The sequence below is a fragment of the Anopheles nili genome, chromosome 3, assembly GCF_943737925.1.
Source record: "Anopheles nili chromosome 3, idAnoNiliSN_F5_01, whole genome shotgun sequence".
Lineage (NCBI taxonomy): Eukaryota > Metazoa > Arthropoda > Insecta > Diptera > Culicidae > Anopheles > Anopheles nili.
Genome location: NC_071292.1, coordinates 59,791,827 through 59,807,589, shown reverse-complemented (window position 1 = coordinate 59,807,589; position 15,763 = coordinate 59,791,827). Strand labels below are relative to the sequence as shown.

Here is a 15,763-nt window from a genome sequence, read left to right as displayed (position 1 = left end):
GAAAAACCCCGATCTGTCAAGTTGCTCGGGTTCATGTTTCGCAATGTTTCCCACAGCACGCCATCTCGCTCGCGCACTCGCGCGCCCATGCGCCTGTTTCGCTCACTAACGTGTCAAGTGCGGTAGCGATTAGTCAAATATTAATACCACTTGTACTATTAATTCTTTCGATGGGCGGTTGTAGCACGGCGGGGCAAATATTTTACTGTATTGTTTGGCTTACATCAAACGGTATCATTCTTTTACGAGCTACATGCATTTCATCGTGAGCATACGATATGTTCCGTAAACTGTCAACTCTACGTGATAGACGTAAGCTAAAAACTGCATCTCAGTCTGTCAGCTGCAGCAGAGTGCATTTGTTTTTATTTGCAATTTTTGGATACGCGAAGCATACCGGCTAAAAACACGCCATGGAATCATCTATCTCGGCGAAAGGGAGTGCGCTTCCACCGGGAGCGGTCGGCGAGGTGGAAGCGAACCCACCAACGTCCGAAACAGAAGATATGGAGGAAGAACGGAAGAACTTTTTCAAAATTATCGCCGCTTTCAAGTACTACAGGTACGAATATCCTATGCAAAGAACATGCTTATCATGCCGGGTGGTGATCTGATACACGATGTTCTTTTGTTCACAGACGCAGTTCGATGATAGAGCTGATGCGAAAGGAGCACTTCCTTGAGACCCTACCGCAGGCACACCAGACGATGTTGGTGAAATATCGGGATCACCTGCGCAACATCAAGCAGTGCATCGACGTAAACATGCAAGTTATTACACAGATCATTCAGGACGCTAACTGCCTTTTTCAAAATACGGATCATAACATTGAACCAGATCGCGAGTTTCCCGACGGCGTTAAGCTGCGGTATCAAGATTTTCAAAAGGTGAGTTTTGTGTTGCCAATTTACTGTATTGAAGTTCTGATCGAGTTCCATTAATGATTCCATACTACTTGAATAGGTTCAAATAACGCTCAAACAAATATTTCGCGATTGGAGCGAGCAAGGCAAGCTGGAAAGGGATCAGTGCTACAAGCCGATAGTAGACGAGATTACGAAATTCTTCGACCCAGCAGAATAGTAAGTTACCGTGTGATGCAAGCCATGCATCCATTATCTAATCACTGCGCCTATCTTTTCATCTCTGGTTCACCGCAGTGACATCTCAAAGGTGAAAATTCTCGTACCGGGGGCAGGTTTAGGTCGGCTGATATACGAACTTGCATGTCAAGGGTTCTACTGTGAAGGAAACGAATTCTCTCTTTTTATGCTGATCGCCTCCAATTTTGTGCTAAACCGGTAGGTAAGCAAAAGCATAAACGGTTTCGTATTTTACTAGCTTTTGCCAATCACATTGCAGGTGCGTTATTGCAAACCAGTGTACGATTTACCCATGGGTGCATCAGTTCGTGAACAATCTTAGTCAAAAGAATCAACTCATGCCGATCTCATTCCCCGATGTTAGCCCAATGAAATTCCCACCGAAAGGAACCATGAACATGGTCGCTGGGGACTTTTTACAAGTGAGTTGAGATACATCCCGAGCAAAATGTACGTGTAAATTTGACTATTTCTTTGCGGTTAATGTGTGTTTCCTCAGGTTTACCGCGATGAAAATTACTGGGAGTGTATAGCGACCTGTTTTTTCATCGATTGTGCAAACAACATTATTGAATTCATCGAAGTTATTAAGCAAATATTGAAACCCGGCGGTATTTGGGTAAACCTGGGACCATTGTTGTACCACTTTTCAGACGTTCCGCAGGAAGGCAGCATCGAACCGACCTATGAGGACCTACTTGAAATTATTCGTTCACTTGGGTTCATCATTCTCGTACGTATACATCTGTTAAGAATTTCGCTTGAAAAATTAATTAAATTATGCCTATAATTTCTAGAAAAACGAAACGGATATCGTTACGACGTACTCTCAAAATCCAAACTCCATGCACCAAAGCCACTACAACAGCATTTATTTAGTGTGTCAGAAACCTAGCAACTGACCCAATGCCATCGCTCTCTTACCACGATCCACTTCATTTAAGGGGAACACATGGTTTTACTTGATATATAGAAAAATATATAGAATTATAATTTCACCAGCACGATCCACAGTCTCAACGAGTTTGTTTTACAATACACTTGAACCCAATCAAATGAATTCAATTCAAACTAAAGTTAGATTTATTTACAGTCAAAAACATATATAGTTCCAGTGCTCACATACGCCTCTAAGACATGAACAAGACGAGCTCGATTAGCTGTTTTATAGCCTCCCTCCCGTGGTGTGAATTATACTCGCCAAGCACCGGTATAACTGGTCATGTATTAGAATTTCTTCGACCGATCTATTCCACAAAGCTGATATAGATCACCTACATGGTAGAGGAAGCGTGGCAGGGTCAAATTAATATGGAACGATAGAGTACCTTCGTCCACCAAAAAGGATTGGTAATAGTGGGTTACTGCTGCGCTTGATGAAGACCGTAAAGTGGTAGAAGAGCCGGTTAGGTAAGAAAGTATATAAAATTGTTGTAAATATCGATTGGTTCTGTGTTATCTCATTCAAAAAATTGGATGCATTTCAAACGGCTCTCAAATTGACAAAAGTAAAATTTGAATTTCAATTGACATGCCACAACTGACGTTGCGTGATGTCATGGATTTTGGGGAAAAGTAATTCCTAATTTTTAAATTAAAAATTTATTTTTAAATGCTACTCATTTACCGATATACTCTATAAATTTCAAGCAACTGTTATTTATTCAAATAAGAGCATAAACAAGCCACGTCTTGTTCGCAGACAGTAAGGTTTATCGCGTTTTCTCAAACGGAAAACAAGAACAAGAAGAAGCAGCACAAAGACGGAAGAAGCTTCATTTTATTGATCCAGAAAAGCCCCAGCTGTGGTTGTCCGAAGTGGTCTGTTGGTGAAAATAGGTGTGCTTGCCCTAATTTACAGTTGCGTCGATAACTTAGCATTTCTTGCAATATCCGCTTGCCCGATTGATAAGCGAAATTACTCAGCACCATGTCGTCAACGAGCTTCAGCGTCGGTGTGGCCGAGGAAACAAAAACGTCGAGCCGTGTGCTGAAACCCCCGGGCGGTGGCCATTCGGACATTTTCGGTTCCTCCAACGTGCGGCAAAATCCGCCCCGGCCGAAAAACAACCAGCAAAACTCTTCCAACATGAACGCCGTCATGGGCACGGTTGACCCGAACGAAACGCTCGATTCGTTTGGCCGCGGAGGAGAAAGTCACGCCACTGCTGGTGGTGGCGACAACACGTCGGCAGCCCAAAATGGACCCCCCGCATCTAATGGAGCGGGCGCAGCAGAATCATCCAAGCCGACGTCGGCCACGGCGGAACGGGCCCGTGTACCTCCCGGTGGCCACTCGCAAGGCTTCTGGTGATTTTCTCGCAACATGCACATCGACGACGTAGCATCACGCAATGTATTGCACCTGCTGTTTTGCATCGGAACCAAACTGTAGGGATCGGGCCCTTTGCTCGCCAGGTCTCCCCTCTTTCTGTGTTTACATCATCTACTAGCTTACCTCCTAAGGTATATGAGCACGGTCCGCTTGCGTCCATCGGCGCCTGCGGCGGGAGCTCCATTTTGTTTATTAGTGTCTTGTGTACCTCATTCTCGATACTCGATAGCTTTTTAAACACCCCTCTAACCTTTCGCTACACTATCTCAACGATAGCTAGCTATACTGCCAAAAAATCAAAAAAAAAGACGACACAAAACCTTACTTAAAACAAAGGCTACTTTCTATTGTGTATTTTGCGTATGGTATTATTACTTCCAAAGTGAAGCGTGCCCTGGGGCTAGTATGTAATGGCGCTGGAACTCTTACACAAATGACGGAACAAATAAATTATACACCAGCTTAATTAAATGCCAATTCCGTGTCGTATTCTGTATTTGTGTTCTTGCATGCCTAGGAAAAGATCCGAAAATAAACGCGTTAGCTAATGGGGCTGGCAGGAAAAGGTTCGCATGGAAATTCGTTTCGCCTGCTCAAGCGATCTCGTGTTTTTTTCCGTTGTCAATAGCTACTATGGACCCTCTAAATGGCTACAAAAAAAAACACGGGAAATCCTATTGTATAGTATCCAAGCATTTTGGGGTGTTGTCCACCGTCGCAAAGCAATTTGTATTTAACGATTTTTCCTTGCACCCGCCCGCCGCTTTTCCACGCAAAACCCTCTTCGAAGGGGGTTTCCATCTGTCAAAAAGGAAATGCAAGTGCGTTTGTTTTGATTGCAATTTTCGTCGTCGTTGGCACAATTCGTTGGCTTTCTCCGCTGCCTCGGTTGCGATGGCCGCGCTGCGCGATCTTTACGAGTGAGTAGCACTTTCTTTCGCCGTTAGTTCACCCACCAAGAACCGCTTTTTTATTGTCATCTTTTTTCTTCAGCTTGCTAACCACAAAAAACATCGAGCATCAAACGTTCGAAAGCGTCTCGGCGATAGTCCTGAAACGGTTCACAAACATGACCAATTGGTTTCACGGTATGCTAAGCTCGGTCCCTCCACGATGTGCCATGATTTACCACAAACATGTTCCTGTTTCGTGGATTCTTTTCTAGTCGGTTCATCGCTCGCTTTGCTGCTGCTACAAAACGATCTGATGCATCCTCCGCACCGGCTGGCCGCTATCTACGTCCTGTACGACATCCGCCGGAAGGAGCAAACGGAAACGCCGTTCTTCCTGTTCCTTGCACGTTTCCTAGAACCGGCCGGTGGTCTGTTACCGAACAACAGCAACCTAGCACAAGCGATCGAGCTTAAATTCATACACGTGCTGCTTTCGAACGGTGATCCCGAGGTCTGTCCGTTGGCGGTGCCACGTAGCCGCAGGAACTATTGGCTCACATAAAGGCTGTTCATTTTCAGATCGAAAAGAAATCTCCGCGGATGTTCGCACAAGTGTTCGCCCTAATATCTCCACCCATTGGGCCGAGTGAGCTAGCGTACGTCAAGGCGAAAGCGTCGGAACGGTTAAAAGAGCTCCCGCTGACCGTCCGGTCGAACGTTATGAATGTAATTCCTGCCATCCCGCCGCTGCCCGGTCGTGAACAACCACACAAAAACTACACAGGCGCGGCCGTCGAGGAGCTAATTACGAGCATGACGCTGCACCCGAGCAATCCCCTCACAAACGCCCTCGCACCCACGTTAATGTCCGTAGCGCCACCGCTGCTGACGTGCGAAGACGAGCTAATATGGCTCGATCTGGGCAGCCCCTCGTACCACAAACCCGTCTACAACAGCTGCAGCGACGCGGAACCAACCCCCGACAAGTGCCTCCGGACGTTGCTCCATCAGTCCTTCCGGCAGGCGCTCAGCATTGCGGACCAACAGACGCTCGTCAACGAGCTGGAAAAGGACACACAACAAACCCACCTATCCTGCGTAACACCGGAGAAGGTATGCTGGTCTTAGGACGTCCGTTTTGCGGCTAAAAGTGAACCCCGCTTTTTTTTTTGCAACAGCTTCCAAATTTAATCGAGTACAATCCGACGATCGCGATCGAGATACTGATGCGTATGCTAAAAACGCGCCACATTGACGCCTACCTGGAGGAGATCGTCGGGATGGAACTGTCCCTCCACTCGATGGAGGTGGTCAACCGGTTGACGACGTCCGTCGACCTGCCGGTGCACTTTGTGCATCAGTACATCGTGAACAGCATCGCCACGTGCTCGACGATCAAGGACAAGTACATGCAGAACCGGCTGGTACGGTTGGTGTGCGTGTTCCTGCAGAGCCTCATCCGGAACAAGATCATAGACGTGAAGCAGCTGTACATCGAGATCGAGGCGTTTTGCATCGAGTTCAGCCGTATAAGGGAAGCGGCCGCGTTGTACCGGTTACTGAAGCAACTCGAACTGGACCAGGTTACGGCGGTCGGTACCAGCGGCATCGGTGGTAACGGTGCTAGCGTTCCGGCGCAGAAAGAACCATAATGCTAAGTAGGCAATGTTGATCGATAAACGCAGAACGTGACTATGACTCTGAAAAAAAAAACCGATTACTATCAAATTCAAACGCTCCGTAGTTCTTAATTCCAGCAAATCTTATCTATATCATAAACGGACTCTTCGGATCAACGTCGTACCACGGGGGGGAATATTTTTCACACATTTATTTACACACATATTGGTGGTTGTTGTGGTTGATTCTTATTTTGCGCTCTCACGCCCTTTTTTTGTTGTTTTTTTTTTGGTTTGCTGCTGCTATGCATATATTAATTTATCGACGTTTTTGTACGATCTGTTGGGCGCGGCAGCCCCCCCTATAGAGTCCGGTGGTAGTTTCGATTTGCCCCAGCTGCATCCAAAAAGGTCAGCCAAAATGGGATCCTTCCTCACCGGGTGCCGGTGCAATGTCGCGGCAACGTAAAAAGCTACGAAACTATTGCCCCTTTTTGCGAGCGGGCCCTTTTTTCGCACACCCACCGTTGTGCCGAGTACAAATGCATTTGTGTGTTTTTGTTACTTGCTGCTGTCCGTTATCACGGTGGTAACACGATGCGGTAAGTTTAACTTAAAAACAAAAAGAAACACAAACATCCTTGTTCACTTTTGCGGCCCGTACTGCGCGCGCAAGACTTGTCGATTGGTTTTTTTTAAAACGCCAATCGAAAGCGCTCCTTCGTCCGTTTTCAACGATAAAATTGTCCTATTCCACAAGTACATTAGAGAAAGCTGCGTTTAGGTTGAGTTATCTTCTATTTTCTTTTGTTCTTCAAAATGGCTATTTGAATATCTTTATATATCCAGCTAGTGTCCGGGAAAGCCGATCAATTCTGCATCATGGGTTATGCGTTTGTTCCTCTCCACCGCCACAGTCCCATGTTTCGTATTATCATCATAATCATACTATATTCCACTTTGCCCTCCACAACGAACGCCCTCCGCTGTGGTTGCATTCATTGTCTCGCGCAGGAACTGCAGCACGTGTATGTGTATGTGTGTACGTATGTGCACGTTTTTTTTAGTTAATATATCCCTCTCCTCTTCCAACCCTGCAATCCCTTCCTGCAAGAAAAATCCCGTGAAAAATATTGTTATGCAATTAAATAAAAAAAAACCAGCCTTGTTCCAAATTTTCTAGGATGTTCTGTTCTCCATAAGGTATAAGTATATGTGTATATGTATATATATATATGATCCATCTATGCAATAATTTAGTTTGCCTACGCTGCAAGTTCGTCCTCGTCTCGTAACCGCGGTCCTCTTATCGACACACATGCATACAAACAGTTACTTACACTAAACATTGATAAAGCGCATTCCAGCGTGGCTTACCGGCGGGTTGTCCGCCCTCCTTTCCCTCCCACCTCTCATTACGCTGTGCCTAGAGCCCCGTGTGTTCGTAAAACCTACTACCATATCCCGCTACCGTTTAACATACGTGCTGTTTCTGTCCCCACCCCGCTTCGGTCCGTAGTGCGTGCGTTTGTTAATATATAAATATATTCCGTTTATGCAGTAATACCTTACGTTACGTTAACGGCCGCGTCTCGGCGTGCTTTGACTAAATCAATCCCACATTCGCGCATCTCCGTAACCGTTGAATTCAAAATTCCACATGCAAGTGCACTACATGCGTGCGAAGCTGCTCCATTCTCCATCACCGGTGCCATCGTTCTTTGCGCACGCATGCTTCTATGCTCAGATCTGATTTTTCTACACCCAGTGTGTGTGCGCGTGTGTGTTGTTTGCTTAAACATTTGTTTGATTGTAATATTTGAATTTTGAAGTTATGCTCCATTGCTCCCACCGACCCGACACCGACACCGACACACACACACACATTCGACTATATTCTTTGGTATCATTCTCGTTCTTCTTTGCCGCCTTGCATTACGGATCTTTTGCGGCCGATCATCACACTCCCACCACACAGCCGTACAGTTCAATTTGCGATCCTCCATTGTTGCTTCGTTTATATATGTCCTTCCTGCGTAAGCTTCTCCAAGTACAGGCACAGGGCTCGGTGGATCAGCTCGTACTGCTCCGAGTTCTGTACCATGCCACCGCGTTGCAACCGCAGGTTACACACTATGCCCAGGATGTCCACCTGACCGGATTCACGCTGGCCACCAGCGCCATCCCGCGTTGCTCGACCCATCCCATTGCTGTTGGCCGGTGTCGGAGCAACCAGGGAGCTTCGTTTTCGTGTCACCGTCCCGTCCGGCACCGGTGGCAAAGGTACCGATTGTTCCAGCACGTCCTGCAACTCGTCGACGGATACGATCCGTTCTTCACCGACGGATGGTGCGTCATCCTGGGCCAACATTTGCAGTTGCTTCGGTTGCTGCCGGGCTCGGTGTGTCATGACGGAAAGCCGCAGTTGCCGCAAACCGTTCAGTATCGCAATCAGGCACCCCGTGCGGCCAATACCGGCCGAACAGTGCACGATCGGGAGTACGGTCGGTGTAGACGAGCTGGACACTATGGCGCCGTTTTCCTCCAAACCCGGTGTGCCCGGTTGTTTGCCTCGCAATGCGTTGCTGCTTTCTGGCCGTGGCGCATCGCCTACGCTCGTTCCAAGCACATCGAGACTCAAATCCAGGAGCACGTTAATGTCATTCGGTGACCGATGATCCGGCCAATCAGGAAACCAATAATGGTGAGCACGGAACGCGCTCAACTCAAACAGTGACTCACCGTCGGACGTATCGTCTCCGGAAGTGCCATTTGACACGACACACTCCTTCCGCAAACCGTGGATGACACGCAACGTGCGCATTGTGTAGCCATTCCGCTGCTCCACACGCTCATTGTGCACGAGAAAGAAGCAACTATCGCATCGAACGCCCCGGACAGGAGTTTCGGTTGAACTCTCACTCGAATCCTGTTCCTCGAGACAGGTTGCCGCCAGCGTGTCTTTATCACGCAGCACCTCACTTACGTCCGTGTCGGCCAAACAACCAAATGCGAGCCAATCGTCCTCGTTTTGGGGAAAATAAACCGCACACTTTTGGCGCCCGTTCTCAACAAAGTTCGTCAGCATTACGATCCGCTGCTCGAGCCCAGCGGTGATAAGTGTTGCCCCGGTAGAGCTGGCCGCGGCTGTCCTTGCCACGTTCTGATACACCATAAGCCAAAACTCGTAGATCGTGTTCGGGAGCGGTCCTTGCGTGGCGATGTAGCTGTTGTTCGCGTAATCAGGACCCTAAAATGGAACGGAACAGAAGCATTAACATCGGCACACGATGGGAAACCGCGAAATATGCACCCCAAGATGCTCACCTTGATGTAGTTCGCGTTGATGTACGGTTCCGTGAGCGGGTTCCGTTCCGATTCCAGTATAACGCGTGAGTGCTCGTTCGGCAGGATGGTTTTATAGCGATTCTTCGCCTGCGACCCAAACACGAGCGGTTTCTCCTGGTAGTTGGTCGGCAGGTCCCAAAACTCCTGATGAATCTTCAGCACCATCTTCTTGTGCTCCTCATCGTACGACTCATCGTCACACACCGGCGGATGATGCAGGCTATCACTATGCAGCAACGCCATCTTCTGACCACCGGCCACAGCCTGCCCAACGTCACCACTCTCCCCGCCCAGATCATCGTTCGTTACCTTTCGTTGACTTCCGGCGTCCGCCGAAACGGACGCAACCATTTTACGGTACGTTTTGCTAAAGAAGTTGTGCAGCTTGCGCAGGTACGCTATCGTAAGCACGTTCGATGCGTTCTGGAGGAACTGTATGTTGGCCAGGTAGATCTTAAAGTCCTCGCTCGTCGTCTGCGGACTGAGCGGTTTCGTGGAGATGTTTCGCACGTTCGAGTTCGAGATGCTTAGGTTGCCTGCCTTCAGGGTGAGCCCGTTCGCGTCGCAACATCCGCCATCACCTAGCGCACCGTCACCGCCACCGTAGCAGCAGCAACAACACCCGCAACCGCAGCAACACGAGCAACAGCAGCTGTTGTACAGCGAACCCGTACCCAGCGCCGACAGGTTGTTCGCGGATGAGGTCGACGTTACGGTGGCAGGATCCTTCTGGAACAGCCCACGGTGGATGGACAGTTTGTTCTGGTGTTCTTTAAAGTTTTCCGATGATCCTGTGGGAGGGAAAGATACGAACAGAGCTTGCTTAGATTTAGTGAAACAAAAGACATTATCCTAGACATTACCATAATGATGGCGCTCGTCGAAGGACGACTGACAACTACGCTGCTGGTACGTGCTAACCGTCATCAGCTTCGCCTCGGACATCTGCTCCCGTTCGTGGTTCTGTTCCATCATGCCATGAGGGTGATGATGCCGGTGTTTTCCCGCCGTCAGCTCACACCCATGCAGCCCTCCATCACGGGTATTTATGTTGTGCAAACTGTCCGAACTGCGAAACTTGCGCTGACGAGCTGCTCCACCAACGCCACCGTGTCCAAACCGGGACGTATCATGGCCACCGGTTCCATGCATCGGACCCACGGCTAGTCTCCCGTACGCACACGCTCTGCCTCCTCCACCCGCCCGATCACCGTCGCTACCATCCGCTGGACCCGTTGCACCATCGTTACCCTGAAAGGATGCGTCCACGCTGCTTCCGAACCGTCGTAACTCGCCTTCACCACCGGTCCTGTGCAACGGTCCGTGATGCTGCTGCCCGTGAAGATGCGCCCCATGCTGATGATGATGCTGATGATGGTGGTGATGATGATGGTGATGATGGTGATCGTGATGCAGGTGATGATCGTTATCCCCATTGCCGTCCAGTTCGTCCTCTTCCAGCATCATCCCGGAGGCCGGTGGTTCGTTCTGAGTGTGCGTAGTCAGCAGACTGTTGAGGCTACAAATGGAACCACGCAGGTTGCAATTCGAAACGGACAGCGTGCGTTGGTTTACGTTGATCAACGTCAAGCTTGCGTTCGAGTTTCGCCGCTCGAGGAGGCTCTTGCGTGACCCAGCCGGGCGTACCATCGAGGACGAATGCTGCTGCTGTTGTTGCTGCTGCTGTTGCTGCTGATGTTGCTGCCCGTGGCTCGCATTGATAGCACCGAGCGTGGACATGTGCGTCGTGTTAAGTGAATTGTGGCTACTGAAGCGATTCAAACCGAACGTAGACCCAACGGTTCCGGACGCACCCGTCCCAACACCCGACCGGAGGTTCAACGTAAGGCTCGTATTGGAACCGCGCCGTTGCAGGAGATTCTTTTTGCTCGTGTTCGCGTTATTGCTACCGCTAATGTTGCTGTTGCTGTGACCCGTCGTCGTACTACCCAACTGCTGCTGTTGCTGCTGCTGAGGAGAGGGCTGTTGGCATTGAACCCGTACCACGTTCCCGCCCCCGGTCGCTGCTACATCCGCCGGATGTGGTTGGTACAGCTGCGAGTGCGATTGCACCTGGTGCAGGTTTTTGTACGAACCCCGGTAAAGACTACAGCTGGATGCGGTCAAATCGACGCTACCACCCCGATTCAGCACGTCCAGGTTTAGCGTGAGGCTGTGATTTGAACCGCGTCGTTGCAGGATACTCGAACGGCCACCAGTCGGTGCCGTGACCTTCGCCGTTCCCTCGTCCGGTTTCGGCCTATCTGAAGGGGATTGTGACGCGGAAAGTGGCACGGTGTCACCACCCGAGATCGATTTGTACCCCAGCGGAGATGCCTTTTCCTTGCGGTTCCCATTCGTACCGCCACCGTCACTGACGGGTGTGGATGAAGCTGTCGTACCACCCTGATACGTGGAAGGTTTCAGCTTTGATTGTCCACTCGCATAATGCTGCTGCTGCTGGTGATGATAATAGTGAGGGTTGATCGCCGTCCGATACTGGTATCGTTTAGGCGTGGTTGGCACAGATACGGAAGAAACCCGCCGTGGTTGCTGCAACTGACCCGCTTGCTGCTGATGCACGTACAGTTGCGAATGCTGATGCAGCTGCTGTTGCTGATGTTGCTGCTGCTGCTGGTGCTGTTGCAGCTGTTGGTGGAACTGAAATTGGCTGTAATGTTGCTGTTGCTGCTGCTGCTGCTGATGGTGCTGTGTGGAGGATGTATGATGGTGCGTGGACATATTCTGACCACTTGTCGATTGTGCGATGCTCATAATGTGGCTAATGCCACCGCCACAGCTAACGGACCCAAACGCGCTCGATCCGACACCGTACGGAAGCGCAGCCATCCGGAGTTTATCCGAGTCAAGCGAGCTGGCTTTCTGCTTCGATTGGGACAGGGTTGGTGTTTTCGGAACCGGTGGTAAAACGCCCACCGTCGCTCCACCACCACCACCATGGTTGTTGTTATTGTCCTCATGCTCCTCGCCGTACTCCACCTCGTAGTACTCGTCGTCCGTTTCGTCCTCGTCGTCACCGTAGTCGAAGTACTCGAAGTAAAACTGCTCGTTGCTGTCCTCCAGCCCATGGTTCTGTGTGCTGCTCATTGCCGGGTTGGATATCGATCCTGAGACGGTGGCCGTTCGAAGGGTCGATTTCGCTACCGAACCCGTCGACTGGGAAGCGGCCGGTGGGGGTTGTGTGGCCTGCGACGTTACCGGCGTTACTCCCGACGGCATTGGCAGGATGTTCAGTCGGAGGTTTAAAATGTTCCGGACGCTTTTGGCTCGCTCCTCACAGCGCTGGGCACGACGCAGTGCCGCGGTGTCTTCCGTGACCTTTTCAGTCTCATGGGTTAGATCGGATGGGCGCGTTTCGTCGTCTCCCTGACCATCCTTGTCATCGTCAATGCCACCGCCAATGTCCTCCTCGTTGTCGTCGTCATCATCCACGACGCAATCGAACCCTCCCCCGGTCCGTTGGGCCGCCATTCCGACCAGTTCCTGCACCGGGATGGTGGAGGTAAGATTTTCCTCCACCAACCGAGCGCCTTCCGAATCCAGCGAGATGGACTTTAGCCGCACACGTCGACACGCCATTGGGGCGCAGATCCTGGCTGGTCGTGGTTCCAAACCCTCTAACCGGTTAACCGACGGAGCTGGCGGTTCATCCGATGGAGCAGCTGACGTGGTGTCTTTTGCCACTACCGGCAGTACCGGAAGTGGCATCGAGCCTGGGGATGGAGCTACCACCGACACCCGAGGCGCGTCGACAGCCACATCCTGCTCCTTCCGCTTCGGTTGGTCCTGTTCCGCATCCTCCTCACCCGTTCGTGCGTCTACAGCTGGTGGTGTCGAAGAAGAATCATCTCCCCCGTGCCGTTTCGGCAACGTGCGAGGTGTCGGCGTAAAATCATCCACATCCGGAAACCGAAAGTATGTAGCCGTTTGCACGGTGAACGAATGGATCGAACGAGGCGAAAAGCCAAACCTTGCCGCTGCCATCGATTCTGCGGCTGAAAGTGGCCCTCCACTAACCCCACCACCTGCGGCCGCTTTCGTGGGTGTCGCATTATTGTCGGTGGTCGTGGCGGACGTGGAAAGCGATGAAGCGGAAGAAGGCGTTAGAAGCTGAATGTAAGTCGTAGGTGATCCGTTACCGGGTGTACCAGGCGCAGGACCACCGGTCGGTCCAAAAACGGACAGTTCCGCAACGGTTTGACGTTTCAGCAGGTTCCGCTGGCTACTCGGATGTTGTTGATGTTCTTCTCCCTGCTCGGGATGTGTCAGTTGATCGCAGTTTTCCTTGTCGTCGCTTGGTAGCCGTTCGGTTTGACAGCTGGTGGTGGTGCTGCTACTACTGTTCGGTTGGTCAATCGCGGTTGCCCCGATCGACGCGCTCATGTTGGTCGTCACCGTTGGCAACGGAAATGGTACGGGAATGGTCGGTGACCGTGGGCCCGTTCCCGACGCCGAACGGTACCACTTGTCGGATAGATTAAGAAGCTCCTCGGTACGACGACGCACCCGAGATGGTCCTACACTGCCCCCACAATCACCCACCGTAACGGCAACGCACGTGGCTGGTATTGGTTTTACCAGCGAGCTCGCTTCCAACAGTACGATCGGTGGCTGGTTCGGTGGTTTTAGTTTGCTCTCACTGTCAATGCACTTCACTGTACTGCACGTCACTTGCTGCGGTTGATGTGCATCATCCGCGAGCAACCGATCGGCGTTCCGTTCCACACGCAAATGGTGCAGTTTGGCCCGCAAGCCCAACAATAGCACGACAAACAGTAGTATCCCGATAACGAGCACCGTCACTAACACGCCCAGTAGCAGTACATCGGAAAGTTCGGTTAATCCGTACCACGGTACGCGCGTAACACCCGCGTCGGTGGCAAGCAGTTGCTGTTGCACTGGAAGCGATTCCACCGCTTGCTGGCGTTCCTCGGCAGCCGCGTTTCGATGAGACGAAAGCTGATGATGATCTGGGTGATGATGGCTTCGCCCGGAAACTCCCTCGATGGCCGGTCTCAGCCGGAGCGCATGGTTACCGCCGAAGCTATCATACACGGTCGTCGGGGACGTGTGCGATCCCACCAGCAACGTGCTTACAATTACAGCCACCAATCGCGGCAGTCGAAGCGCACAGTCGCTGCCAAGCGCATGCAGCATTTTCCCTATCGAAGCAGGCGCGCTGGAGGAACGAGCGACGGGTGCGGGGAGTTGGGCACGGAACCGGAGAACACGACGGATGTTGCTGTTTCGTCTGGCTCGCTGGACATGCTGCCGTGCGTGGTAGGCGGCGCGAAACGAACCCGCCACGGTGATCCTAAAATAGAAAGAGCATAGCGTTTGTTGCTGTTGTTGGTGGTTGGTTCTTCTTTCCTGCGAATGCACCGCCGGGTGCAGCTGGGAATGCGAAAGAACGCGAGTGTACCATCATTCATTGCCGTGTCGATGGGGCGAGATTGGACCATTTCCCGTAGTCGCGCGCGCCCCCACCCGAGGCACCGCTGCGTGTCGGGGAGTGAGAGATGCAGAGGGGCACGATCGCAAACACTCTTCTACACTATTGACTTGGCATCAATTTGACGCTGATAAATCCCGTTCGTGCTGTAGCTTCGACGTTCTAATCCAATTCCTAAGCCGTGTTGACCTGATGCGACATTTCACCCACATTCATGCATAGTTCTCGGTGCTCGGTGGCGTCTGGTGTGTGGCCTGCCGTAACGCAAGTGAAGTGAAATATTGTTTGTTTTTTTTCGATGGTGTTGGGATGAAAGTTGCTCTACGGTAGTGATTATCGACGACTCAAGCGTATTTGCGGACACCAAGGAAAAGCAAGCGTAAATGCCACATCAATAACATCACCATTGTCCCGGAGGATGGGAACGTTTCACACGCCACGGGTAGTGGCGTTCGGTTGGTCTTTTTGGAACATTTTGCACATCCAAAACCGTGCGCTGGTGCTTCGAATTTACTGTGTTTTTCACTTCAGCACAAGAAAACCTTTCATTTCATGTGGAGGAGACATTTTGCGCTACAGAACTTCCACGGGAGGTCTCTTTTCTGGAGCGAATGGGGCGCAATTTGCAAATCGACGTGTTCGTGGTTTAGTTTTCGTTGTCACGTTTCATCATCCCCCGAACGTAACAAAGCTTCAATCACTGCCAGCTGCAATTGGGCTGGGTATTCTTTTGTTTTTCTTTCAAGCGACACTAAGAAGCTTTTCGTAAATTATCGCAATAACTTTTTTTTTACACATCAATCGACAAACATCAAGGTAAGTGGATAAACCAGGTCAGCTCAAATTGTTCGCTGGTCGCCATATTGGACGGCGATTTGACAGGTGACGGGTTTCGCAATGTTTACAATCAGCTGGTTTGCGTTGGTTTAACAACCGTGTCGTGGAATTTTCGTAAATTCAAAAATTGTGAAATTTAAAAGCTGATTTAATG

The 15,763-nt window shown here is 50.6% G+C and overlaps 4 protein-coding genes across 4 annotated transcripts; 3 read left to right on the top strand and 1 right to left on the bottom strand.

Moving 5' to 3' along the window:
• Window positions 1-413: 413 nt before the first annotated feature.
• LOC128724740 (carnosine N-methyltransferase) lies at window positions 414-2,006 on the top strand. Its single transcript, XM_053818462.1, has 7 exons — window positions 414-562; window positions 639-888; window positions 965-1,083; window positions 1,162-1,302; window positions 1,364-1,526; window positions 1,604-1,837; window positions 1,902-2,006. The coding sequence occupies exons 1-7, from the start codon at window positions 414-416 to the stop codon at window positions 2,004-2,006; spliced, it is 1,161 nt and encodes a 386-aa protein (XP_053674437.1).
• A 907-nt stretch (window positions 2,007-2,913) lies between these two features.
• On the top strand, window positions 2,914-3,909 carry LOC128725121 (jupiter microtubule associated homolog 1). The gene has a single exon (XM_053818840.1). The coding sequence runs from the start codon at window positions 3,035-3,037 to the stop codon at window positions 3,416-3,418; it is 384 nt and encodes a 127-aa protein (XP_053674815.1). The 5' UTR covers window positions 2,914-3,034; the 3' UTR covers window positions 3,419-3,909.
• Window positions 3,910-4,333: 424 nt separating this feature from the next.
• On the top strand, window positions 4,334-5,984 carry LOC128724739 (CCR4-NOT transcription complex subunit 11). The gene is made up of 5 exons (XM_053818461.1): window positions 4,334-4,359; window positions 4,433-4,527; window positions 4,605-4,843; window positions 4,912-5,445; window positions 5,511-5,984. The coding sequence occupies exons 1-5, from the start codon at window positions 4,334-4,336 to the stop codon at window positions 5,982-5,984; spliced, it is 1,368 nt and encodes a 455-aa protein (XP_053674436.1).
• Window positions 5,985-7,968: 1,984 nt separating this feature from the next.
• LOC128724738 (uncharacterized) lies at window positions 7,969-14,477 on the bottom strand. Its single transcript, XM_053818460.1, has 3 exons — window positions 10,163-14,477; window positions 9,279-10,090; window positions 7,969-9,201 (listed from the first exon to the last, which is right to left on the bottom strand). Exons 1-3 carry the CDS (start codon window positions 14,475-14,477, stop codon window positions 7,969-7,971), a joined length of 6,360 nt encoding a protein of 2,119 aa, XP_053674435.1.
• Between the last annotated feature and the right edge of the window lie 1,286 nt (window positions 14,478-15,763).